Consider the following 26,862-nt stretch of genomic DNA (forward strand, 5'->3'; position numbering starts at 1 on the left):
GAGTTCCAAAGTGATAGGGGAGCAGTGTATTCATCTCGAATTCCATTCTGTTTTGCACGCTGTGCTTGATTTTACACCAGTTTTCTTTAACCACTGCATTTAACAGTGAAATCATTCCATTTTGTTATTACATAGAATAAATTATAAATAGCCTGAGTTGTAGAAAATGCTTTCTTCTTGTGGAAAGCTGGATTAGTGACTTCTCACACACCACTTCCAATGTTAAGATTGCAAATATATACTCACATATCCTGCTTACAGAAAGGGGAAGGAGTGTGATATGGTGGGTGGAGCAGCTGACTGAATCTCAAAGGACCTGTGGTTAAAGCTTAGCTCTAGTCCCTCACTGGCTACGAGGTATTTCGGCCAAGATACCACCCCTTGGTTGATTTCATGTGTCTGCCTCATCTAACTCACAAGGTTTTAGCAGGAATGAGTGCTGGAAACCAAATGATAGTATTCACTGTGAAAAAGTACTTTGAAAACCTCAGTCACATAATTATAAACATTTATCACAGTCTTAATGGGTATGTTCTCTCAACTATGCATGCATACCAAAGGAGCTATATATGTGCTGAAATTACTCTGCCTGGAACTTCTTACCTTCAAACAGTTTAAGTTAGTAAAAGAAAAGGGAAGCTCTGCTAACCTCACTGCTCTGATTCAACTCAGGCCAAGTCTGGTTTAGTGATGGCATTGATGGTGACTTGCTTGGAGGTGCTTCTGCAGGAGAGCCTGAATAACCTACCTCACCTGGCTGATCTCCAACATCTGCAATTTAAAAATAGAGAAATTATCCATAAACAACAGAGTTTAGTTTAGGAATATTTATTTATAAAAGAAAATCTAACAGAAGAGTTTTACAAGTAGGGATTTATAGTCTGACTTTCCTTATGTTCCCCAATCATTTTAACAATCAATCAGGCAATACTTGTTCCTGTTACTTATTGTCTACTTAAAACCATTGCTTTCCATGAAAATAAAATCTAGTTAGGCATAAATAGAAAAGAGTGTTACACATAACAATAATGCAATAGGGCACAAGCTTTGAATCATTTTCTAATAATCTTATAACAGTTTCTAAAGTGTATTTCATGGAATATTTAATCATTAAGATGCTTTAAAAAGTTAGGCTTTTTGTTCAAATAAATGTGGGGATACTCTAATTCCCTGCTGGACATCCCCATGCATATCTGTATATCAAAGACTTGTAATGTTTAAGAGCAAATAAACCTTATTTAAATCAGTTTTTTCCCAAACACAGACCATTTATCAAACAAAATCCCTCCATATTCCCTCGGAATATAATTTGGGAACTGATTTAATGATTTATAACTAATTCATTCACAGTTTCTCTACAAATCTCCTCTGTTACCAAAAAGCTGCATCTATTGGCAAGGCAGACAGCAGAAGAAAAGGAAGAGTCCCAGGCGTGGGCAAAGAGCAAAGTCACTGAACCAACTTATATCATTACAACGTAAAATTACATTACAATGTAAAAACAGAAGGAATTTCAATGGTAACTAAATTCTCAATGCAAGCTTTCCAAACTGTATGTGGTTTGGAATACAATCCCAATCTGAAAAATCACATAAATTGCCAAAATAATGGGGAATATCTAATCTGTTGAGAACCTGTATCAAAAATATGACTCTAAAATCTGTCACTATCTCACTGACCATGGGCAAGTTGAATAAAATAGCACCTGAGTTTCTCCATCAGAAAGAAAGACATTTGCCATTAAATGTTAGTTAGCACTGTAATTAAAATTCCTAAATAAACAGCCATATAATAATTTAGCAGTGTAGGTTTTTACCTTTATCTATTCATAAATAAATCCTTTACATGTTAGTGCCTAACATACTAGGACCTAATACATACCATACACTCAAGTATTTATTTGAGTTGTTTTCAGGTTCTCCTTCATTTTAAATTCATTCTCCTTTATTGTTATTTTCCTAAAACAAAAATTACTTACTGATATTTTTTATGTTCTCAAAATTTCTCTTCACCCTATTTGTTTTATGTCTATCTTAAAACACTTCTCCCATTTACTTATCCTAATGTAATTTCTTTATATTCTCATCACGCTGCAAGTTCTAATTTATAGTCAGCATCATATCTTGATAAATTCCTGTTTTCTAAGATCAAGAATAGGTGCTCTTCTTAATCTTATCCCTTTTTCAATAAATGTCTTGAAGTAGTATAAAACCAATGCTTCCAATAATATTCAATGAAGACAAAGCTCTTAAAGACTAATGAAAAAAATTATTTATGATAAATCATAACGGTAAATCCCTCATGGGGATAGCTGTGGTTTTCAGTATGAATGAAAATTATGGATTTTTTTTCAATGATAACCAAGGGAAAGGAGTTAAGAAAAGGAAGATAATAGCTATAAATTTGACTAAGTTGATTGAAAGTGAAATGAAGGTGGTGAATGAAGAAATGTCTTATAAGAGATGCCCCAAAGCAGGTATTAATATTGAAGAAAAACAGAATTAAAATAGTATTAACTAGATAGGATGAATAATTTTCAAAGAACTTATTTAAAGTCACATTGTATCAGCTAAGTTTTAAATGCCACCATAGGGGAACCTGGGGCCCTGGTTTGGCTTTCCAGACATTCTTTCTATTAGTTTTCCACTTACAAATTTAAGATCAGACTGCATCCTACCCCCACCTCAGGGCAGTTACAATTTCAGGTAAATTGTGCTAATCTCTTGGATTCACTGGTACAAAGTTGCAGTGGGCCCAGCCTCTTTGAGGCTGAGAAGTAAAATGTTATTCTCCCAAATAATTACACTTCATTGTTATGCTAAGAGTTATTTTCCTTGAGTAGCAGTTCTCAAACTGTAGTCCATGGACTCCTGGGGGAATCCCCAAGACTCTTTTAGGGAGTCTGAAAAGTCAAAATTGTTTTTGTAATGATAATAATGCTTTTTTCCTGTGTTGGCACCTATAAGATGATGCAAAAGCAATGGTGGGTAAAACTGCTGTTTATCAGCAAGAATCAAGGCAGTGGCACTAAAGTATGTTAGTCATTATATTCTTCACTGCCATACATTCTAGTTAAAATAAACAAACATGCATGGCAACTTCACTGAAGAATGCTCATAATTATCACAGTAAAAATTATTTCAATTAAATCTCAACCCTGAAAACACGTTAATACTTTGCATGGCAAAAAAGGGAAATATATATAAAGCATTCTGCTTTGCACCTAGGATTATGGTTGTCTCAAGGAAAAGTACTTGTGTGATTAGTTGTAAGCTAATTTCCTGGAACACCATTTTTCTTGAAAGAATAGCTGATAAACTATAATTATTCAGACTTGGGTGTTAGGCATTTTTTTTCAAAAATTAATTTAATGAGCCTATCACTTCAAGGAAACCAACTGTCTTCAATATTTGTGTGTGTGTGTGTCTTCAATACTTGTTACAAGTGACAAAGTTCAAAGTTTGAGCTTTTAGCAAAAATATGAATTTTGGAAAAAAAAATCCATGTCCATACTCTCAAGAGCTGTCCAATACTTCTTTGATAAGATAGCTTATATTAGCAAAAATGTTTTTTTGATATTTTATAATAAAATGCCCCAACAACTGAAAGATTTGTATAACTCCACGAACTGGAACTGATATTCTACAATCAATGCAGTATGTTACAAAATCATGCTGTGGGGTAAAAGATTCATTCAAAGTGCAAGAGGGATATGTGGATTTTAATGTAACAGTATAAACAATTCATTAATATGGTTTCAGCTTTCACACTACAATCAACCTTTAAGAAATTGCCATCTGTTGAGTTTTGGGGTTAGTACCAAAGAGCATCTGTAATTATCTGAAAACACTTCTCCCTTTTACCACTGAGGACACATTTTCTTCATGTACAGGCAACCTTTTTCTACAAAGAGCTGGATAATAAATATTTTAGGCTTTGCAGGCTGCCTATATGGTCTCTTCAACTATTCAATTGTTGCAGCGCAAAAGCAGCCATAAATAATTCGGGAAGGAATAAGATTGGTTTGTGTTCCAATAAAATTTTATTTGTGGACACTAAAATTTGAATTTCATATAATTTTCATGTATCATGAAATATTGCTTTTCCCCCCACTGATTAAAAACTCCACCACCACCACCACTCTGCTTGTGAGCTGTACAAAGATAGGGGACTGAATCTGGTCCTCAGCGCTTAGTTTGCCAATTTCCTCAAACAAAATAACATCCAAGAGGAAATGCAGAAGCAAATAGGAGAATCCAGCCATCTTCTATTAACCGAAATATTAAAGAGATTGGAAAAGATGTTAAACAATGTCACCCTTTTTATAATGTTTTTTTAAAAATATTCTAAAGAATATAATTATTTTCCTAAAAATATCTGTTAGTATGTAAAGGTTTACTATTGTTATTTTAAAATAAAGCATAAAATTTATCAGTCTTAATTTCTAATAGGGTAACTTTTTAAAAATAAGGTAACTACTGATAGATCTAATTCACATAAACAGAGGCTCTTTGCAGTCTATGACAATTTTTAGGAACGTAAAGGGGTCCTAAGACTAAAAGTTTGAAAAATTACTGTCCTAGAAAATCCAAAAATTATTTCTGGAATAAATTAGCAAAATTACACATTGCTTCTTTCCTGTTTCATATTTAGAACAATAAATAGTAGTAGAAAAAGAGCAAATTACCTATGTTCTAGAAAGGTAACATCCTAGTAGTCATGAGTCCGAGGAGAAGTATCAGGTCTGTAAATAAACTGCACCTCCTTCAACTTGACTCCCTATAAACTCCAACAAAGAGCTTCGTGCCCACACACAAAAGTTAGTCTTTGAGACTGTATCTTTTCGGAGGCAGGGGTGTAGTTTTACTCTTACCTGATGCAGTGTTCCAACCTAGCCTCCTGCTGGAACACTGTGTCAACCCTGCCTCCCTCCTGAGGGTTCTGCTCTGCCCCTGACATCATCAGAGCATCAGGGCTGAAAAAGAAGAGCATGAGCCTAAATTATTTGTTAACCTAAACCCCGAAAGGGCTTTTATGCAAAGAGTATCTCCATGTATAAAAGTGTGTCTGGAAAATACAACCCAGTGTGATCACACTGACATACTGTCAATCTACATTTAAAGTGAGAAATGGTAGTACTAAAAGAGTGCAAACTTCATTTTCAGGATCACACTATAAAATAAAAACACCATCAGTAGTTTTCACCCTTCTAACCTCCAAAGATTCTGAGAAGTTCCCAGATTCAGCTCAATATAGGGTACCTGCTGAACAACCTCTTTGTGAAAGAGCATCAGCTATATTCTAGGTTTGTTTTCTCAGTATTATACTCAAAATGCTAAGCATTGTTTCAAAAATGACTGCAGCTATTATTAATCTTATAGAAATAGATACATTTCCTAAAGTCTCATAGTTTAAAACTCATTTAGTAGCTTTACAAAAGCAAAAACAACTACATGTTTTACTTGAAATGTGAATACTATTCTTACCTGAAAAAGTCCTTAAAGTTAAAAATTAACAGATTTGGATAAACTTTTAAGTCTGCAAGGAAAAGTACTAATGGTACTTTTTTCATTCATACTAGAAGACAGGGATAAGCAGGGGTACCTGGGTGGCTCAGATCATGATCCCAGGACCCTGGGATGGAGCCCAGCATCCAGCTCCCTTGTTCAGTGAGGAGCCTGCTTCTCCTCCCTCTGCCCTTCCCCCACCTCATACTCACTCTCTCTCACACGCTCCCTCTCAAATAAATAAAATCTTTAAAATAAAAAGATACAGATAAGCAATGAAAATGAAAAGAGAAATTAAAGAATTTAAGATATATACTTTGTTTTGAACGGTATCATATCCATCAAAAAATTACATTATATTTGCAAAATTAATTTTAATTTTCTTAATTAAAATGGAAACTTATTCAGTAATGCAGACCTTTATACAGTCTACATAGAAGTTTATCAGTTTTAAACTGAAACCAAGGATTCTTTTTTTTTAAAGTGAAGATAAAAATGTGTGCAACAAGGTTTGAAAGAAAAAAACATTCACTCAAATCCTAATTAAATTGTAACCTGTTGATTTTTTGTTTTTTTTTTTTTTGTATTACTGGTCAGCATTTTATAGGAACTATTATTTAATTTGGCTACTATACTTCAAAGATTATTACCTGCAGATACGAGGTTCCCATTATCCAAGTATAATTAAAAATGGAAGAAGTCTACCTAATGTTAATCTACTTGAAATAACTAAAATTTCATAATGAAAAATAATTAGGGCTCTGTTTTCAAAACTTACACAGAACATTGTGAAAATGAGTATGAAGACCAAAGAATAAAAGATGTTACAATTTTGGGGCATAATTTGGTGGCAAAATTAATAAAAGAATTCAATCAGTGAGTATTTACTGAGGGCCTATACATAAATACATTAAATAAATGTACAATATTGAGCAAGATGACAAGGCTCCCATTTATTTACATGGAGTTCTCTAACAGAGGAAGACAGCCGTCCTTTACTTCAGTTTTGACTTTTGCAGTACAATTGTAAATTGTAATTATTATTTCTATAATACAAAATTTGTTCTTTTTTACAAAAAAATAATTAAAAGTATCAGTAGTTATTCCCAAGAAGTATTATGAATCCCCTGATATGTAAGCCCTAATCTTTTAAAGCTCCTATTGGGTCAACCTTGTAGAAATTTTCTTCTTCAAATATTATCTAGCCTTGTCTGTCAATGTCTTTGCTAGAAATTTTGGGAGGTTTAATTATTTTGGCCAATTTCATTAAATGATGTGTTTTTGCCAATATCTTTAATTGTCCTGATTTGTCAGCTACAATACGCAACTATCTGGAAAGAAATGACACTAGTGTTAAGAATGTACGTATCTGGGGTACCTGGGTGGTTCGGTTGGTTAAGTGTCTGCCTTGAGCTCAGGTCATGATCCCAGGGTCCTGGGATTGAGCCCTACATCCCTGCATCAGGCTCCCTACTCAGCAGGGAGCTGCTTCTCCCTCTCCTTCTGTTCTCTGTCCCTCATATAACTATATAAATGAAATCTTTAAAAAAAAAAAAAAGCAGCATCCCCATGTATATGGGGATGTCGGCGTGCTTGAAGCAATTCCTCAGTGTAAAGTTGATGATGAATATTAGTAGGGCATATTTTCATTATTTTTCCTCTGCAACTAATGGCACCTGGGAGAGTGAATTTTCAAAAATAAAGATTTATGATTCTTTATATAAAATAAAAATATATGTATTTTTTTGGGCAGCGCTGTTTTAAAGGTAAAGTCAAAAAACTACCCAAAAATCCATCAAGGCACTGGTTAAATTAAGGCTTATCTATCTTTTGGGATATATTGTATGATTAAAAATGAGACAGCCCTATATGTGACAAAGTGCACAGTTGCTCAACACTCTAAATAAAAATCAAGGATGTTTATACTGACTGTGATTGTACTTGGTAAAAACAGTTATCTACATGTGTTATTTGTGTTGGCTTTTCTACGTCAAAAGTTTCTGGATGAAGAGAAAACTCAACAGTGAATTAGCATCACGCTAGTTTTGAGTACAGATTTTTGGTAAACTGTTCATAAGAGTCTATGGCTTTAAAAATATTCCTGTTAGGACTGCTAGGAGTTTGGGGATCCATGCTATGTACCAAATCAGCAATAATGAAACATGCTCAAATTTACTATGTGAAGCAGTGACGATGCAGGAGGAGACAGAACAGGGAACATTCCTCTCCTGCGCTGAGCATCTCAACCAGGTATTACTGAATTGCTCATGAGTAATGTGCTATCAAGACAGAAAACAGTTTAAAAACAAGAGGCTCAGGGAATCCCTGGGTGGCTCAGCAGTTTGGCGCCTGCCTTTGGCCCAGGGCGTGATCCTGGAGTCCTGGGATGGAGCCCCACATCAGACTCCCTGCATGGAGTCTGTTTCTCCCTCTGCCTGTGTCTCTGCCTCTCTGTGTCTCTCATGAATAAATAAAATCTTTAAAAAATAAAAAAATAAAACAAGAGGCTCAGCCATTTAGTCTTTTCAAAAATGCGAATGCCTACTTTACACTCAGTTTGCATCCTGCTAGGTGCTGATATATAATGAACAAGACTGATAGGATCCCAGGCAGGTAGTAACCTCCAGGCTAATTTAAGAGAAAGATATTTACCAAATAATCACAAAAGCTGTAAATCACATTGCAACTATGGTCTGAAGAGGAATCTCTGTGGGTTGAGTTGAAGGTGTATAGATGGCATCAAAATACATTTGGTTTTGTCCTTTTAAGATATAGTGTTGGGATCCCTGGGTGGCGCAGCGGTTTGGCGCCTGCCTTTGGCCCAGGGCGCGATCCTGGAGACCCTGGATGGAGTCCCACGTCAGGCTCTCTGCGTGGAGCCTGCTTCTCCCTCTGCCTTTGTCTCTGCCTCTCTCTCTCTCTGCATCTCTATGAATAAATAAATAAAATCTTAAAAAAAAAAAAAAGAAGATGAACATTCTTCCTTGAGTAATACCTTCAGAAAGGTGTTTTCATAGATGAATTTTTGTATGCTTTTTTTGGCTAAAACAATAAAAACCAAGTTTTCCTTTGTATTCCCTCTAGGTGCCAAATTCAGTGCTGATGTTAAATATTAAGTATTTTAATTCAAGCCCACATAAACCCTCTACCTATGATCATCAGTTTTTCTGTTTTATCTGCTATTTACACTGTAAACCTGGTCAAATGATTTTGGAAAAGTTACATATGTCCCCAACCATGTCTGCATGCCTACAAAAAGCATAGCTTGTTACTCCATGTGGCTATTAACTCAAGCCACCACTACTCATCGTTTACTTTTTGATAAGTTATTTAAATTGCCAATGCAGAATACCTGTAGAGCTAATATTTTAGTATGTTCCCCAAGTAACAGCTATATTTCAAAGATAGAAATGTGTTAAAAATATTCTTCTTTAAAAGTGGCACACATTTAGCATTAATTTATTCAATATTTGCTGACCAACTTAGCACATGCCTGGCAAAGTGCTATCCTTAGAATACTACAAGAGTAGAATGCATTTCCTGTATTTTTAAGGAGCTCACTGAGGTAGTAGAAAGAGGAAAGAAAGAACAGGATTCAGTATGATACATGTGCCATAATAAGCAGCAGGTAGGACATGTTATGAGAGATCAGAGAAAACAGAAACTACTTTTGCCTGGCAGTCAGAAAACCTCCAAAGAGGGAATACCTACGATAAATTCTCAGATCAGTCAAAAAAAAGTGTTTGGGTATTTCCCTTTTAGTGTCTAAAACTTCTAAAGTGAACTTCTAAAGACACAGCTATTTTAAATTGTTTTTGTGGATACTGATGGATCCACAGTGTCACATGACAGTTTCTATATTCAAAGGGCTTTGTGTACTATGAATCTCGGGCTTCTGAGAAGTAGGTAAAAAAAAGATTAATCAGTTTCACCCCAAAATTAACTGAATTCCAAATTTATCATTTATAAGCAGGCAAAGATCTGAATTTAATATTGTGTAGCCAAATGTTTATAATAAATTTGGTCAGAAAACCATATAATATTATGTTGGGATGGGAATAAACTATCTGATTCTTTGAAATCTTTAAAATTATAATTAAAGCAATTGTATACAGATAAATGTAGGTAAAAAAACTCAGTGTCTCTTTGCCATACAGATTTAATAGGTCTAAAAAAACAAAGGCCCCAAAAAAGAAATTCTTCAATCATGAGCTTTAATTTAAAATTCAGGCAATAGATCAAATTTACGAAGAACCAGAATTCATTTAAATTAAAAATAAAAAACAAAAAATTCCACTGACTACATGCAATAGCCAGATTTACCAATCTGAATGCAACAGATAACAGGTTCAGACAAGTCTCTAGAGAATAACGTAACAGAAAAAAACTCAACTTATTTTCTTGTATTAGTATGCTATCACTTTTCAAAGAACTAAAGTCACAGAAAATTTCTAGATACAAGGACCAATTTTTAAAATGAAACACCAAGGGTAGAGCTACTAAAGTTTCTTCTCCCTTTCGCTACTATCAAATAAGCTAGACAAAGTTCTTTTTATTTACTTCTCAATTAGGCAAATCAAAGTACTCTGAAGCAAAATTACCAACAAAAATAGCTTTCAGCTCAAGTTAGAGGTTACCTTATAACTACCTGAAATGATCAGGAAAATCTAGGAGTCTCATAGGATCATATTTCTAAAAAACATAAAATCAATGCTAAAATTTTTCAACAGTTTATTCATTAATAAAAAGTCAGGGTACAATTCAGGTTCTGAAACATGAATGGCATCAAATCCACATTTCAGGCGGAGAAACAGAAGGAAAAAATAGAATAAATGGTCAGAACTTGCCCAAGGTCACAGGAATAATTAGTAAAACTAGAAGCTGACTCAGATTCTTAACACCATCGAGATTATTCTCTTTGTGAGATTAATAAGATGCATATGATTCCTTCTGTATAATTTAGGCAATAAGGTCAGATCATGTGCATTTCTGGGTTAAACAGACACTGCCTAATAGATAAATGTCCTTTTGAGAGCCAAATTCTGTTTTAACTTTTCTTTCAAAAGTATAAAATTCCTTCCATTAAAACATCCAAAAGAAATTTTAGATAAGAAAACTGAAAACAATAATTAAGTTTTAATTAGGCTCATTAAGAATTTAACGTTAAGATTTCCTTTTACTCATTCTGAATTTTATTCATTTCTTTAACCCTTATCTTGTTTCCTTTTTAAGAAAGCTACCAGTATATATGGGCATTTACAAAAGCATTCTTGTAAACATGGTAACAAAACGGCACCTATCTAATAATCAAACACAAAATCAAACACAGATTTCTTTATAGTCTGAAGGAAAGAGTTGGGCCTTTGAAAGAAAAATGCCTGCATATTGCATTGGTCTAATGATAAACCAGGTATCATCCTTCAATAAATTAAGATGTATTCAATGGAAAAATGGTGATGATGCAGACTGGCTACCTTGCTCACCCCAGATAATACATAACGTAATTAAAGGGGTGGCAAAACAACCAGAGATACCGTGAAATGCTCTTAAAATCTCAGCAAATCAAAAGTGTAAAGTGAAGTAGTGGCATGTATTATTTATCTCTTTATAACTAGGGATCCCTGGGTGGCGCAGCGGTTTGGCGCCTGCCTTTGGCCCAGGGCGCGATCCTGGAGACCCGGGATTGAATCCCACATCGGGCTCCCGGTGCATGGAGCCTGCTTCTCCCTCTGCCTAAATAAGACAAACCATTAATCCAAGTTCAGCCTGTATGTCATACTCTGATGGCAAATCTACTTGCTCTTGATGAAATGTCTATGTTCTTAAGTTTTAATAACTATCTTGATTTTGCTTTTAAGAATTGTGTTGGGGCACATGGTGGCTCAGTCAGTTGAGCGTCCAACTCCTGACTTCAGGTCAGGTCATGATCTCAGGGTTGTGGGACATGCTCTGCACTCAGCACAGACTCTGAGGGTTTTTTTTTTTCCCTCTCTCTCTCTCTCTCTCAAGCAAATAAATAAATTCTTAAAAAAAAAAAAGAATCAAGTGCTATGTTTATTAAGGCCTGCAACCAGGTCCCTTCAGTTCCCAATCTTACCTGCTGAGTCCTCCAAATCAATCAATTTGGGCATTAGGCTTTCAGGGAGTTTTTCTGGTAAGTCATAGCCATTCTTCCTAGCAACTACCAGATGAAAAGCAGCACAAAACTCATCCAGTGTCAATGCTCCATCTTTATCAAAGTCTGAAAGTTCCCTAGAAGACAAACTTACTATAAATATAATCATCTGCTTTAGATCTCTTAATGTCTCAAAAAGAAGAAAAAGAAATCATTTTCCAGAAAAAGTGCAATCAATAATCCCATAAATGGAAAGAAATGGATTATACAACCTAGGCAGTGGGCATTTTGGGTATTTAAGGCACAATTCCTTAAACTTTTCTGAATGCTTGAAATTCTTATAATCAAATGCTAAAAAACAGCTTCAATAAATAAGATCACCAAAAAATGACTTTTAATCAACATGTATTTTTAGTAACAGAATTTAAAGTCAGGCCTACTTAATAAATCACTAAATTTATAAAAAACTGTTTTTATTGTTATCAAAGTCCTACATGTATCCACTTTAAAGCATTCAATAGAATTACAAGGCTTGATATAAAAAAAAACAGCAGCCCCTCTATCCTTTCACTTAATGGATGCAGAAGCAACCACTTATGTATTTAATGCCTCACACTATAAAGAGCATGTATATATTACTAGTTCTAGATTTTTCAGTTTAGGCATTATCTATCATCCTTTTACTATAGCATTCTACACTACTAAAAACCCTTTAAAGTAGAAATAACACTTACGTTTATCTGATAATTGTTTTAAAACCAAATGGGCTACACACAACCATGTAAGTACCAACTAGCTTTTATTCCATGCATTATGCTAGCAACAAGAAATAGTAGATAGAATTTAAAAGAATTTTAGCACTTTTTAAAGAACTACTGTACTGGCATCACTTATTTCTTTTCCAGAGAGTGAGACAGAAGTTGACCATTTTAAGGCAATACTGTGTTCTTTGAGAACACTCTTGAAGAGCTTGTGCTCTCATCGTTTATTTTTTAAGGTTTGAAAATCCACCTGCTGGAAACTCCTTTGAAAACAACCCGCATTACCCAACTGATGTGATATACCACACTTACCAAATATGAGAAAGTTCAAGAATAGGAAGTTTTGATTTTGTAAAAAACTCTTTAGCTGCAGATCCTGAAATATTAAAACAGTGTTGTTTAATGTTATTCTGAACTTACAGATTCAAGAATAAAATGTAAGGTTAAGAGTCTTTTTAAGACTTTTTTCACTGGGAAAATGGTAATCTTAACATGTGTCTATGTCATGTTTTTGTCTCCAGTGATTATAAACTTTTCAGACAATTTGAGGATCAATTATCTTTTATAATCTCTGACCAATAAAACCATATCTTTGAAATTATGAAACTGAGACTTTGTCTTGTCCCATCTAGAAGAATTTCTGTTTTTAACAACTCACCTGGAATAAATCCGTTTAGATCAGGCTGAATGGTTTTAAATTGATTTACATAATACTGCCTTTGTTCATCTGTTATTTTCCAGGGATCATCATAACTACTGGATTGCCTACGAATTTCATTGGCAGCTGTAGCTGATGCTACAGTTCGTACTGTTGTCTGGTCCTGTAAGGAAACATTTTTTTCCTCAGTACATTATCTATCTATATGATTATACGGACCAAGATTGCTAGGTTATTATTCTTTGAAAGTGAAACTTACTTTTTGTGGATGTTTAAAATATAAGAAGTCTTCACAAACTTATCAGCAAACCACATTATTTGTTATAATCAGGTTACTGAATGTTTCTGTACAATGATTATATAAGTGCGTAGAATGATAGCAATATGTAAGCAACAGAAAGTTATGAAAAATGTGCTAAGAAAGCCAAGCAAAATATATTCCTAGGGGCAGAAAACTTTCAAAATGTCATTGAATAATTAGAAAGAAAATCAGCCAAAACTTTTAGTGAAACATTCCAATGATAACAGACTTTAAGACACAGAGCAGAGTTCCGTGTTGTATAAAAGAGTGAACTTACATTTACAAAATTTGCAACAGCAAAATATAAAATGAATGACTGCAGCGATACTCTGAATGAAGCAAATAAAAATGCAATACCAATAAAATGTCACACCTGGACAGAAGCAGGATGCATGGTTAAAAGAGTACTGGTTGGTGGAGTATCTGCAAAACTGACCCAAGTTTCTTGTGGTGGAGGTGGAGAATGCCCTGACCACACTGCATCACCAGCAGAAGAACCTAAGAGGAGAATGGGGACACATGCTGGCTCACTTTTGAAGAAAAGTTACCAGGTTTTTTACCATAACTCACCATACATATATTATGTTTTCTTTTGAACTCTAACTTTGAAGAAATGTTAACGATTTCCAAAATCAATCTCCTCTGTCAACTTAAAACTTCATTTAAATCTTTTTAAATTGTTCTTGTACTTTCCTTGTCAATACTGGAATTAATGTAATACACCCCTCATATTCTGAGAAATCATTATTCATTTCACCTTCAGAGAATCTGGTATCTATAAACTTCTGTCTGAGCATTACATGTGTAAGTAAACGCAATTACCACTGTTCAAAGTGATATATCTACTTACAAACTTTCATAGTTGGCTTCTGCTTCTAATTAAGGCACTTAAATTATAATTAAAAATGGTCTTGAAGGCAACTCTTAAAGGAGTATTATCTAGTTTCCTTCAATTTATGACCCTTCATAAATAACCGTCCCTTCTAAAGAATTTCAAAATACCTGATTGTGCTTCACCAAAGGGAGACCAAAATGGTCCAGGTCCTGCAAGAGGCCTCTCGCTATTTCCCCCACTGGGGTGACGGCTGTGCTTCCTCCATGTGTGTGGAGAAGTTGGTGGGGACTGCTGGGGTGAAACTACTGGAGATGCAGGTTCCTAAAAACAGTATTGTTAGTATTATTATTTTAAGACTTAAATCTTTTTAAAGTACCATTTTCATTAAGAAAGCACTCAATAAATGTTTTAGTGTAAACATCTACACAGGACATCAAGAGATAACATCTCCAGGCACATGATTACCTGCTGATCTGCAGATGTACGAGGCTGGACAGTATCATGGCTTACAGATCCCTTTTTCACTTGCCCCCTGCCAGGTGGTGGTGGAATTACACCAGAGTAAGACCCTTGATTTTCAGAATCTGAAGAATATGAGGCTGCATGGCGAGATTCCTGTTCATTCTTTGAAGCAACAAATCTTGGCAGAGGAAGGTCCTTTACTGTTAATCACAGAAATAATTATTACTTTATTTTTTTAATTTTTTTTGTTTTTTTTTGTTTTTAATTATTACTTTAAAATAAAACAAGGGCACACATTAGAACTGCTATATGAATTAGATATTAAAAAGAACTTTTGCAAAAACAAATACAGAAAAAGCAGACACACATTTATCATGACATTTAGACCATCTCCCTTAGATTGTGGGAGACTAACCTAGAAAGAAACAGTAACACTAAACTTTCCTTCTAAAGGCAGGAATAGCTAATTATAGCTAATGGTAATAGCTATAAAAATGTCCTGTCTGGCTCTCTGCTTACAACTGAGGCAACAAGATGCCAAGGTTAATGATAGTGACTGACAGAATCTGAACTCAGGGCAGCCTGACCTGAAAGCTTAGGCTACTTCTTTTCTACTCATACTGATTCTCTTAACTAAGATGTTAGAGCCATAAGTAAAACAAAGACTATGTCACTAGATTGAGACTAGATTCATCTAGACATTTCATGGCACAAATTCCTGAAAAATATTTTACTGTCCACCTACCAACAGAACAAAGCATTTTATCTATCCACCTTAGTCTGGCTTATACCCTACATTCAATTTTAAAGAGAGGAAAGAAGACTGAGAACTACTTTGCACATCAATCACAGCTCATACTTTTAGACTAGACAACACACAGAAGAGCAGAATTTTTAAAAGAAAGTACGCTTCCCTCCACTATAATTATCTGCATCTCTCTTGAATCCCCATACAAAGGAGGAAAAATACTAAGCTTATTCAGTATTTACGTAAAGGAATCCAAAATTACCTAAAAAGAATGTAAACTCTCAATTCTAGACAAATGATGTGTAGCAAACCAGAGGTCAACAATGAAAACCTCACAGTGACTAATAAACTGAACTTGGTCCTTAAAACTATTTATAAAAATTTTAACATTACAGAAAACCTCAAGTTTTGTTTCCTCTTTTCCCTACAACAACCACAGAACTCTCTGCAGTTAAGTACCTAGCTTTATAGAATTTCCACTGACTTCGACATCAATAAGCAGAAAAACTAATTATCCCACGTGACACTCGTAAGGCAGACAGATGTCTATAACTAGGCTTTAGCCTGCCAATATTTTAATATTGTCTCTATCAATCAGAAAGTTTTGGTTAACTAATACCTTCTAATTTCAAATGCACAGCCTTCTCAAACGAAAAAAACACAAAGTATAATGTAGTTTTATACTTACTAGAAAAAAAGAATATAAGGAAGACATATAAGAAGATGGTCAGTCACTAAGACTTATCATTTACTCTGATAAAAAATTATCTAAACTTTCTAAGCATTTTTAGTGAATTATTTCTGAAAAATCACCACTTTTTTTTTTAAATCACCACTTTTAACAATTTTCAATTATCATCAAATACGTATTAAGTACATACATGCTGTAACAGGTTTAAGGAAGAGATACTTTTCTAATATTCACAAATGAAAAAAGCATGGTAGTGAGAATAAAGCCATGACACTTAAGTTGCAAATGCCAGTATAATATCAGGAAAACTAAAAAATTCTACTGACTTTATTTCATTTGTGATCAGAAGACTATTTTCACTTCAACAACTAATGTACTCCATGTTTACCTGTATTTATACTTTCCACTCTTAAAGGGAAACCAGACTGGGCAACAGCTACAAGTTTCAAAGCAATATAGAACTGACTTCTTCCAAAGTAACCAAGCCTCGTTGCACCACAAAGCTCCATAATCTATAAAAAAAAAACACAATGTTAACATTAAGATTTATGACAATAATTTTCCAAATAAGCAGATATCTAACTTCTGTTTATATGACTTCTCCAAAACATAACTGACATAGTATATTACACTCAACTGACAGCCAACTTCCTCAGGTTTCAGATTTGCAAGTTTGAAAATAAAAAGGCACTGACCTTATAATAAAGTTATAGTCTTCTACTTAGAACTAAGCATCCATGTGATAAAAGCAATTTTATTTTATTAGAAAAACTATTTTCTCTTATGGGTCATATTTTTCAGCAACAATGTACCATCATCCATTCTTCATAAACACTATGCATACAACAGGGCCAAAAGTTCCTGCAACTCATAGATTATCATGCAGCCATTTAAAGTAATAGTCATAAAATAAATAAATAAATAGTCATAAAATGATATATTAAGTGGAAAAAAGGATACATAATTTTAACCACATAAACAAAAATTTTAAAAGAATCAAATATATACAATTCTAACAGCAATTTTGTTAAGGGAGATTAAGAGTAGGGTTTTTCCTCTTATTTCTCAGATTGTATTTAATGTGGTTACACTACTTTTCTTAAAAAAAAAAAACACCCAATTTTTGTTTGCTTTGTGTTTTCAAAGCACAAAAGGATCTATATCGATCACTGTAGTCATTCAACATGTATTTTCTAGACTGGCTACTACAAATAAGTCTCAGATTAGAAAAGAGAATTTTCAGTTATAAGATTAAATTACAACTCCAAAAGCTGGAGTAATATCTACTGTCCAGAGATGATAATCTTAAAATAAACACTAAGTATCGTTGTCTCACCTCAAAAGATAACAATTTCTATAGAAAGGGAACATATTTGTCTATTTTCTTTTTCCCAAAACACTCAAAGATTAGGGTACCCAGATGTTATGGTAGTAAGTCAGAAGTACTTAATAGAATTGAAAAAAAAGCACCAACAACCAGTAAGCAATGTATCACAATCACAGTAACCATTTGTTTACACACATGAGAAGACAGCAGTCATTTTTTGTGATTGATCAGCAACGGAGAAAGTTCCTGATTCTGCCACTAAGGGGCATCACTTCAGTGTAAATTTAAAAGGGCAAGGAGGATAAAGAGGAAGGAAGGTTCACATTAGGGACCTTTAGGATGAAAAGGAGGGCAAGAGTTAAGAAGGTCACACAGCCTTGAAAGACACACAGGCATTTTGTATGGTTACTGCCCTTTTCCAAGATTTCCAGAAAAGTCTGCCTGCTCGGCACCCTGTTAAGGATCATTACACATCTTAGATACTCTTGCTTATAAAACAAATCTAAAACATCCAAAATATGCCCTGTATCTACGCTAGATAAAGGGAAGACCTACAAGGAAATCACAGGTAGTTGGTTTATTTATCCTTGTTAAATGCGGTTCAGTCAGTAGGAGATGCCCAGGGAACAGGAAGGAATGCAGAGGGGGTGTTAAGAAAGAAGTACACTGTGGAGATGTGTTCCACACCCGGGAAGCAGACAACAGGTGATGACTGAAGCAGAGGGAGGAAATGAGAATGGAAGAAGATATTTGCAAATGACCTATCAGATAAAGGGCTAGTATTCAAGATCTATAAAGAACTTATTAAACTCAACACCCAAGAAACAAATAATCCAATCATGAAATGGGCAGAAGACATGAACAGAAATTTCACAGAGGAAGACATAGACATGGCCAACAAGCACATGAGAAAATGCTCCACATCACTTGCCATCAGGGAAATACAAATCAAAAACCACAATGAGATACCATCTCACACCAGTGAGAATGGGAAAAATTAATAAGACAGGAAACAAAAAATGTTGGAGAGGATGTGGAGAAAGGGGAACCCCTCTTGCTCTGTTGGTGGAATGTGAACTGGTATAGCCACTCTGGAAAACTGTGTAGAGGTTCCTCAAAGAATTAAAGATAGAGCTACCCTACGACCCAGCAAATGCACTACTGGGGATTTACCCCAAAGATACAGATGCAGAGAAACAGCAGGACACCTGCACCCCGATGTTTCTAGCAGCAATATCCACAACAGCCAAACTGTGGAAGGAGCCTTGGTGTCCATCAACAGATGAATGGATAAAGAAGATGTGGTACATTTATACAATGGAATATTACTCAGCCATCAGAAAGGACGAATACCCATCATTTCCTTCGACGTGGATGGAACTGGAGGGTATCATGCTGAGTGAAATAAGTCAATAGGAGAAGGACAATCATCATATGGTTTCACTCATACGGGGAATATAAGAAATAAAGAAAGGGATTATAAGGGAAAAGAGAGGAAATGAGTGGGAAAATTAGAGAGGGAGACAAACCATGAGAGACTCCTAACTCTGGGAAACAAACAAAGGGTGGTGGAAGAGGAGGTGGGCAGGGGGATGGGGTAACTGGGTGACAGGCACTGGGTTTTATACTACATGTTGGCAAATCGAACTTCAATTAAAAAAGAGAAAGAGAGAGAGACAGAGCGCAAGAGAGTGCTTGCCTACAAACCCAGAGCAGTGAAGGGAACTTTGGAGAACACCAAAACCTAAAGGCAGGTGTAAAAAGGAGCCTATGAAAGAAGCAGTGGGAAAAAGTATCAGCAGAAGGAGGAAATCAACGGTGGAAAGAGGTTCTAGAAGGTGGGAGCAAGACTTAAAGAAAATCACTATTGCACATACAAATTCATGTACAAAGGTGTTCACAATGAGAAGCAATCTAAACTTAAACACAAGAACAAAACAGATACAGTTGATTATGAAATAACTATATATGAGAAAACCATTAACATTTAAACTCACAGCTTACCAGTATTAATGTTATGAAAACAAAAAGCAAGATACAAAGCAGTGTATACATAAGTAAAATTCTAATTTTATTGGGATATATGTACACATAAATCATAGTGAATATGCCAGTGATTACTTCTAGGGACTGAGATTAAGGGATATTTCTATGTTTTCTTTACATGAGCCTATATTACTACCAAAAGTATTTAATATTATTTAATCAAAAATTGATAAATAATTTCCAAACAAGAGAATTAGTGGGGCCAAATTTAAAAAAAAGAAAACACTCTATATTTTGCAGTTAGGAGGTTTTTGCTGCTTGAGCACTAATAGAGATGCGATAGGGTAAAATCTCATTTACAATGGATTAAGGAATAAACAAGAGGAATGCAAGTGGACAGACAGGTTAGGATGCTTGGCTCTCAAAGAAAGTATGTTTAGAAGGGTAATCTTGTTTCTCCTAATTCTCAGAGCTAGTGAGTGGAAGAACCTGCTCAAGAAGCCAGGTCCTTTGATTCAAAACCCAAAGCTCTTTCCAAGGGGCCACTTTGGTGGGGTGGAGGGTAGAAAAGCAAGAAGGTATACTATATTTCTACTGTATCAGACATAAAAATTTTTTAAATATATACATATATATTAAAAGCTGCCTGTAAGGAAAGAGGAATGAGGTTTTCAAAGGGGAGATAAAAAGGACTCAAAGCAAAATATTTGCTGTTATTTCTCTATAATCCTGGCTGCATCACCTACAAAACTCACTTTGTGGTGCAAGTTAGGCATATATGTGTCACTGATGACTATCTTTCCAATTAGAGAGGCTACAAGTCCTTGAAAGCAGCTGACAGGGAAAGAAGCTGTAACATACAAACTTAAAAATGCTTTTGCTATTGCCAAATGCCTTTCAAAAAGGTTACTGAAATTTATTCTCCCACTATCAATATGAGTGTTTCCTTTTCATCTTTTCTCCAGTAACCTAAAAAGGTCACCCATACACTTACACGTAGCATTTTGACCACCTGTGTTACAGAGTTTCATATAGCTATTTCTTACTTTAGCTTTATAATATTTAAATACGTGATAGAGGAGCACTCAGGTGGCTCAGTTGGTTAAGGCAGGCCTTCTCAGATCTTGATTTCCTGGCCCTGGGGTTGGCCTGTATTGTCAGGCTCTGCTTCTCCCTCTCCCTCTGCTCCTCCCCACCTCACGCTAGCAAGTGCACTCTCTCTCAAGTAAATAAATAAATAAGATCTTTTTTTTAAATGAATGAATGAATGTCTGACAGATTATTAGCCCAGACTTCAATGTTTTTTTCTTGTTTACAATTTTCTGGACTACTCTCATATTATTATTCCACCAAATAATCTTTACAATTATTTGTCAAAAGAAATTGAGATTTTAATTGGAATGGCAATTTATTTTTAATCTTTTTCCTAACTTTAATGAAACCACTTCTAGTGGTTAAGCATGATCTGGGCTAGTAACACTCTGCAACACCACCGTTATGTTAAGAAACTATTCAGCTACAGAGTGCCTGGGTAGTAGTCAGTTAAATATCTAACTCTTGATTTCACTGCAGGTCATGAAGCCTCACATCCGGCTTTGTGCTGGGGGAGGGGGGTTGCTTAAGATTCTCTCTCCCTCTCCCTTCCTCATGGGCTCACTAGGAAGGAAGGAGGGAGGGGAGGGAAGGAGAGGGGAGGGAAAAGGAAGAAAGAAAGAATAGATTTTTTTAAAGAGAAAGAAAAAACAACTAGTTCCACTGGTCTAAGAGTTTTCTTTGGGATTTTCTGTTTTCAAAAACAACAAATAGATGTTAATTTTATTGTGTGCACTTTTGGGCAGAAAAGTAAAAGATCATAATTTTTCTCCTTGGTCTATTAAGAATTCCATTAACAGAGTTCCTAACATTAAACCATCCTTTGATCTGTAAAATGAATTCCATTTAGTCATGGTGTCTATTACTGTTTCAAATAAGATTTACAACATTTTAAACAGAATCATAAAATGATTAGGCCCCCCAAAACACAAAAAACCCAAAACCCCAAAACCCTTGTATCTAAAAGGTTTGGAAGTAGCACTATGTTGGCTTTGTAAACACAACTAACAAGTTTTACTTTTTTTTCCTCTCTGCTCTGAAATACTTTAAATAGATTTGGAACTATCTGTTCCATAAAGATTTGGAAGAATTCACCTATGACACGTGCTGAGTATGATCTCAGATGGGTCTGTTTCTTGAATAAACTAGGTTGTCGATCTCTAAAATGATAATTTCCTAGGAAATCATTTCTCATCTCAAATTTGGAAATTTACTATTAGTTCAGCATTATTCAAAGCAGTCCCACTCTTTCAACTGCCTCTCTATGGCAACTTCCCCTTGGCCTAAATTACACACATTTGTGAGCATGCTTGTGCAGTTGCCTAATATTGAAAATCACAAAAGCCCTTGTTAGGATCCAGATTCCCAGACCTCTTCATTAGACTATTACTCACCTAGGACATCCAGGGCCAGCTAGTGTTGCTGGTATACTAACAACAGCTACTGAAAACCATTAAAACTTACATGTTTGTAGTAAAATAAGTACCTAAGGATATGGAATTCAAAGTTCCTACAATCCCCATCAGAGGTAACAATTCTTTTCATATGTACTTCCCATTTTTTCCACGTGTATACAAACATATGAGCACACATATTTTTTACACATACAGGGTCATACTGTATACGACTTTTTCACATATTACTTGAAGATCTTTTTATATTAGCATAAGTCTCTTTCATTTTTTTACATAGCATTCCATGCATGGATATACGTATTACAAACTAACCAGTCCCCTACTGATGGACCCTTAGATTTTCCTAGCTTTCTATTAAAAATAATGCCATAGACATTCCTGTGTATTATCTTTGTGCACTTGTAGAACTGTACGACAAATTTCTAGAAATGGAATACACTTTAAAATATAATATAGTCAAGCACTCCAAAAATGGAATGACTTACAGACCAGCACAGAATTATGGCTACATGATCGGACACAGGATAGAAAAAGGCCAAAAGTTTTCATTAATTTTATTGGCTTCATGAGGATATCAATCCTAAATAAGTCAGTGTTGACTTTTTTCCTGAATGCACTATTCCATAATACTTATCAAAAGGTCACTAACTTCCAGGAAGAAAAGATAAACTAGATTATAGTTCATTTTAATACCTATAGAGATCAACATGGTTAGGGAGTCATTCTGTATCATTTACATAGTACTTGAGCAAGTTATATCACTTTACTATTGTCTTAGTCTCCTTCTATGAAAACTGGGGAACATAATATACTACCTCTTATGATGGTTATCAGGAGTCAATGAAATTGTATTTAATTGTAAAACGCAAAAGTGTCTCATTCAAGATAGAATTATTATTACTTTTACCTGTGATCATAATGTATTTTATTCAGACTCCAGAGACTAAGTCATCCTTAAAAACTACATTCTCCCAACAGCCAAGAGTTAATTCTTTAAGTGCCAAAGTGGATTTTATTATTATCATTATGAAAAGTCTTCTAAAATATAGGATGCTTTCAAGACTTTTTAAGTGTTTTGAAGTTCTTAAAAAAATACACTGAGTACAGGAAATTACCTCCTCTCCTTTCAAGAATCTTATTAAAATGACAGTAAGGGAATATATATCCACAAAAATAAATAGGAGAGAAGGGGAAACAATGAGCAGGCAGGAAATCTCAACAAATGTTAGCAATCAGAAAGCACATGGATTCATGTCTAATAAAGTAGGTGGAAGAAACAGTGCCAAGAATACCTATGGAGGAGAACTAATTTGTCCTGCAAAATCCAGGGACTCACCCAGAAATGCCAGGTATGACTAAGTGAAATTGGGACAGAGATGAAGATCCATATCTCTACAGCTGCTCACAGAATATTAGCAACCAGACTTTACCCTCCAAATATAAACAAACAAAAAGCTGGAAGTTATATATCTAAAGAATGAAATGTAGGGAAGTACTAGATCAGCTGATATGGACAGAGGTTGTTGCCCTAGAGAAAAGCTCCTGTTTCTAGTATTTAGCAATCCACTACAAGTCAGCATCTGACCCAGTCCTCCCAAAATAAGGCTGCCTTTTGAAGAGCTAACGCAAGAACACAGAGCTCAGTTATTCTACTGTTGCCTTAAATATAGACAAGTTACCAAACATCAACAAACAACTGAGGAAAACCTACATAATGGAAGAAAACTGTGAAATTTAAAAAGAGGAAAACAACTCTGAGGGAAAAATGTAATTCAGGAAAGAGAGAGCACTTAAAAATACTCCAGTGAGGAGCACCTATGTAGTTCAGTTGGTTAAGGGTCTGCCTTCAGCTCAGGTCAGGAGGCCAGGACCCTGGAACAGAGCCCTGTACGGCTCCCTGCTCGGTGGGGAACTTGCTTCTCCCTCTCCCTCTGTCTGTTGCTCCCCCTGCTTGTGCTCCCTCTCTGTCAAATTAATCACATAAGGGGATCCCTGGGTGGCACAGCGGTTTGGTGCCTGCCTTTGGCCCAGGGCGCGATCCTGGAGACCCGGGATCGAATCCCACATCGGGTTCCCTGCATGGAGCCTGCTTCTCCCTCTGCCTGTGTCTCTGCCTCTCTCTCTCTCTGTGTGTCTCTCATGAATAAATAAAATCTTAAAAAAAATTAATCACATAAAATCTTTAAAACAACAACACACACACACACACACACACACACACACACACACACCCCAAACTCTAGTGAGCATTCTCTGACAAATTTAAGACAGTAATGCATCCATAAAACAAGAACAGGATACTATGAAAAAGGAACAACCAAAGAACAAGATGTCTGAAAATACACAAAGTTCAAAAGAAATACTAGAAGATAGACAAAAATTTCTCCAGAAGTAGGAAGGGACAAGGTGGGTTAGGAAATGAGAGAAAAACAGAGAATTAATTTGGAAGGACAAAATGTTTCTTAAAATGAGTTATACAAAAAAGGCAGAGAAAATAGAGTAAGAGATTTTCCCCAAATCTAAAGTTAAGATATCTTTCAGATTGAGAGAGTCTATTGAGGGCTCAATACAATGGGTTAAAGAATTCCTGAACACATTACTGTGGAATTTCAGAGTAGCAAAGATAAAACAAAGATCCTAAGAGCATCCAGAATATGCGTAAGGGAAGTGGATAAGGGAGAGAGGTACTGATCACTAAGAAGAAATATTAACTGAACTGGAATCAGACTTCTCATCAGTAACACTGAATCAGAAAACAATAAAGCAATACCATCAAGGTTCTAAGAAAATATTATTTTCAACCTAGCATTCTGTATCCAAACTAGCATCAAGATGATGGAAAGAACAGACACTTTTAGTGGATGCAGAAGTATAAAAAGTTTACCTCCTATAAAATCTCCCTTGAGAAAATATTTAAGGATGTTATTCAGCAAAATTTAGAGACAGAACATCCAAGAAAAAGCAGATATGCACCAAGAAAAAGGGAAATGAGGCTGCAGGATGACAACTATGTAACTGACCCGAGGAGCAGCTAGTCCATATTAGAGCAAAATGACAGAAAGTTCCAGGAAGATTTCAGAAAAAATAAAGGGGAAGGAATGGATACAAAGGCAAAGGTCCTAGGGTTTTAAAAAAAAAAAAAAAAGGCAACTGAGAAAGTTTAGTGAGGGAAAGCTGCATGAGAATAATCACAGTACTATATCATAGAACTGGATCTGCAGTAAAAATATTTATATCTTCATAACGTAAACACACTTTGGTTTTCAACTTTTAGATTCCATCTGAAGTCGGAACATATTAATTAAGAATTATGGTTTTAGAACAAGGTGCAAATGTTCTCAACATTAAATACGTAAAAGTGTAACTAACAAGTTCAAAGAATGATAAGAAAGCTGAAGGGAAAAAGTCATGGACTTCTGGTTTTTGGTCTAGTACTTAAGAAGTAGAAGCCAATACTCTTTCTTAAAGCAAAAAGCTGAACAAACTGAAAAACCAAGAACTCTTCTTAGATCTGTAAGAAAAGTTGGGCAGATCACAGAGCAAACTGCTGCCACCGGAACTGGAGACCAACAGAAGGCAGATACAGAGAATCACAACTTACTGGAAGCAAAACCCATCCACATCAACCTCCTTGAAACCCAGATGAAGTACAGGACAGGGGAAGGAGAGGAAATTGTTGCTCTGTTTAGAAAACCCTTACAATCCCTGATTTTTTAAATCATATGCAGATATTATTATTTTTAAAGACTTTATTTATTAATGAGAGAAACAGAGAAAGAGAGAGGCAGAGACACAGGCAGAGGGAGAAGCAGCCCAACATGGGACTAGAACCCGGGTCGCCAGGATCACGCCCTGGGCTGAAGGCGTCGCGCTAAACTGCTGAGCTACCCAGGCTGCCCTGCAGATATTATTTTGATGAAAACCGAAAGTATGTATTTTTGAAAGATGTAATAATAGCACACTCTTAGTTTCAACAATATAGATTTTTTTCCAAAGGTTTTATTTATCTACTTAAGAGAGAGAGGAAGAGGGGGGGGGGCACGCGCATGCACAACTGAGGGAGAGGCAGAGGGAGTGAAGGAGACTACTCCCTACTAAGCAGGGAGCCCGATGTGGGGCTTCATCTCAGGACCCTGAGATCATGACCTGAGCTGAAGGCAGATGCTTAACCGAGCCACCCAGGCATCCCAATAATACAGATTTTACAAACAAACTAGTACACTGTACTATATTGCAGTTATACATTGAAAGCCCCTAAGAAAAAGTGAAATGTTTTTCTTCGCCTAATAGACTAACACTATTGACAGAGTTGTTTTTTTTTTTTTTTTAATGATTTGTGACTTTTCCGTTGTTGCCAAGCTCTTTTACTCTATCAGCAGTCTTTCTACTTGCTGACCCCTTCTGCCTTGCCCACCATGGTTTAGAAATAGAACCTTTTAAAACTGTATAAAAACAAGAATAAATAGTTCTTTAATAGTAACTCAAAGAGCTCACCAAAGAACAAATTATTATTATTTTTTCTTCCAGATATACAAATGGTCGTGGTACATTTGTTGGTAGGGGAGAGGGATTAACATTTATTGAAAATACATAATGCTAAGCACAATCCCAATTACTCAAAGTGTTCCCATCTAATCCTAAAAATAATGTGGAAGAATTGGTATTATCATTTTATGAAGGAAGAATCAGGCTGGCCAAGTAACTAAGGCCAGAGGGCCCAAAAGGGAGAGCTGTAATTCAAAACTATGCCTTTAATTTTCCACCAAGACATGTTGTACATTGTCCTTTTCCCAGGATAATGTTGGCTTCCTCAGGGCAAGTACCCTCACTAACCTCTAACGCATGTCTTATAGCCCAGAGTGCCTAGAATACACTGACAATGAAAGAGTAGTTTAAATGTGTAAGCAAGGTTCTTTAATCCTAGGTTCAGGACATGAGGTACAGGATGCTAGCAACACTGTACA

At 35.5% G+C, this 26,862-nt stretch overlaps 1 protein-coding gene across 5 annotated transcripts in view; it reads right to left on the minus strand.

The window, feature by feature from the left end:
- Positions 1–26,862, minus strand: part of REPS1 (RALBP1 associated Eps domain containing 1) — an 81,679-nt gene that overhangs the window by 22,977 nt on the left and 31,840 nt on the right. For 4 of the 5 annotated variants that reach the window (XM_041743463.1, XM_041743462.1, XM_041743460.1 and 1 more), the window contains exons 2-9: positions 16,467–16,590; positions 14,643–14,839; positions 14,345–14,498; positions 13,716–13,840; positions 13,042–13,204; positions 12,696–12,759; positions 11,605–11,759; positions 650–771 (exon numbers count right to left, since the gene is read on the minus strand). In XM_041743463.1, coding sequence (XP_041599397.1) covers positions 650–771; positions 11,605–11,759; positions 12,696–12,759; positions 13,042–13,204; positions 13,716–13,840; positions 14,345–14,498; positions 14,643–14,839; positions 16,467–16,590 — 1,104 coding nt within the window. The remainder of the gene's footprint in view (positions 1–649; positions 772–11,604; positions 11,760–12,695; positions 12,760–13,041; positions 13,205–13,715; positions 13,841–14,344; positions 14,499–14,642; positions 14,840–16,466; positions 16,591–26,862) is intronic. The other variant, XM_041743461.1, reaches the window with a different exon arrangement.

The sequence above is a fragment of the Vulpes lagopus genome, chromosome 2 (assembly GCF_018345385.1).
Source record: "Vulpes lagopus strain Blue_001 chromosome 2, ASM1834538v1, whole genome shotgun sequence".
In the NCBI taxonomy this organism is placed as follows: domain Eukaryota; kingdom Metazoa; phylum Chordata; class Mammalia; order Carnivora; family Canidae; genus Vulpes; species Vulpes lagopus.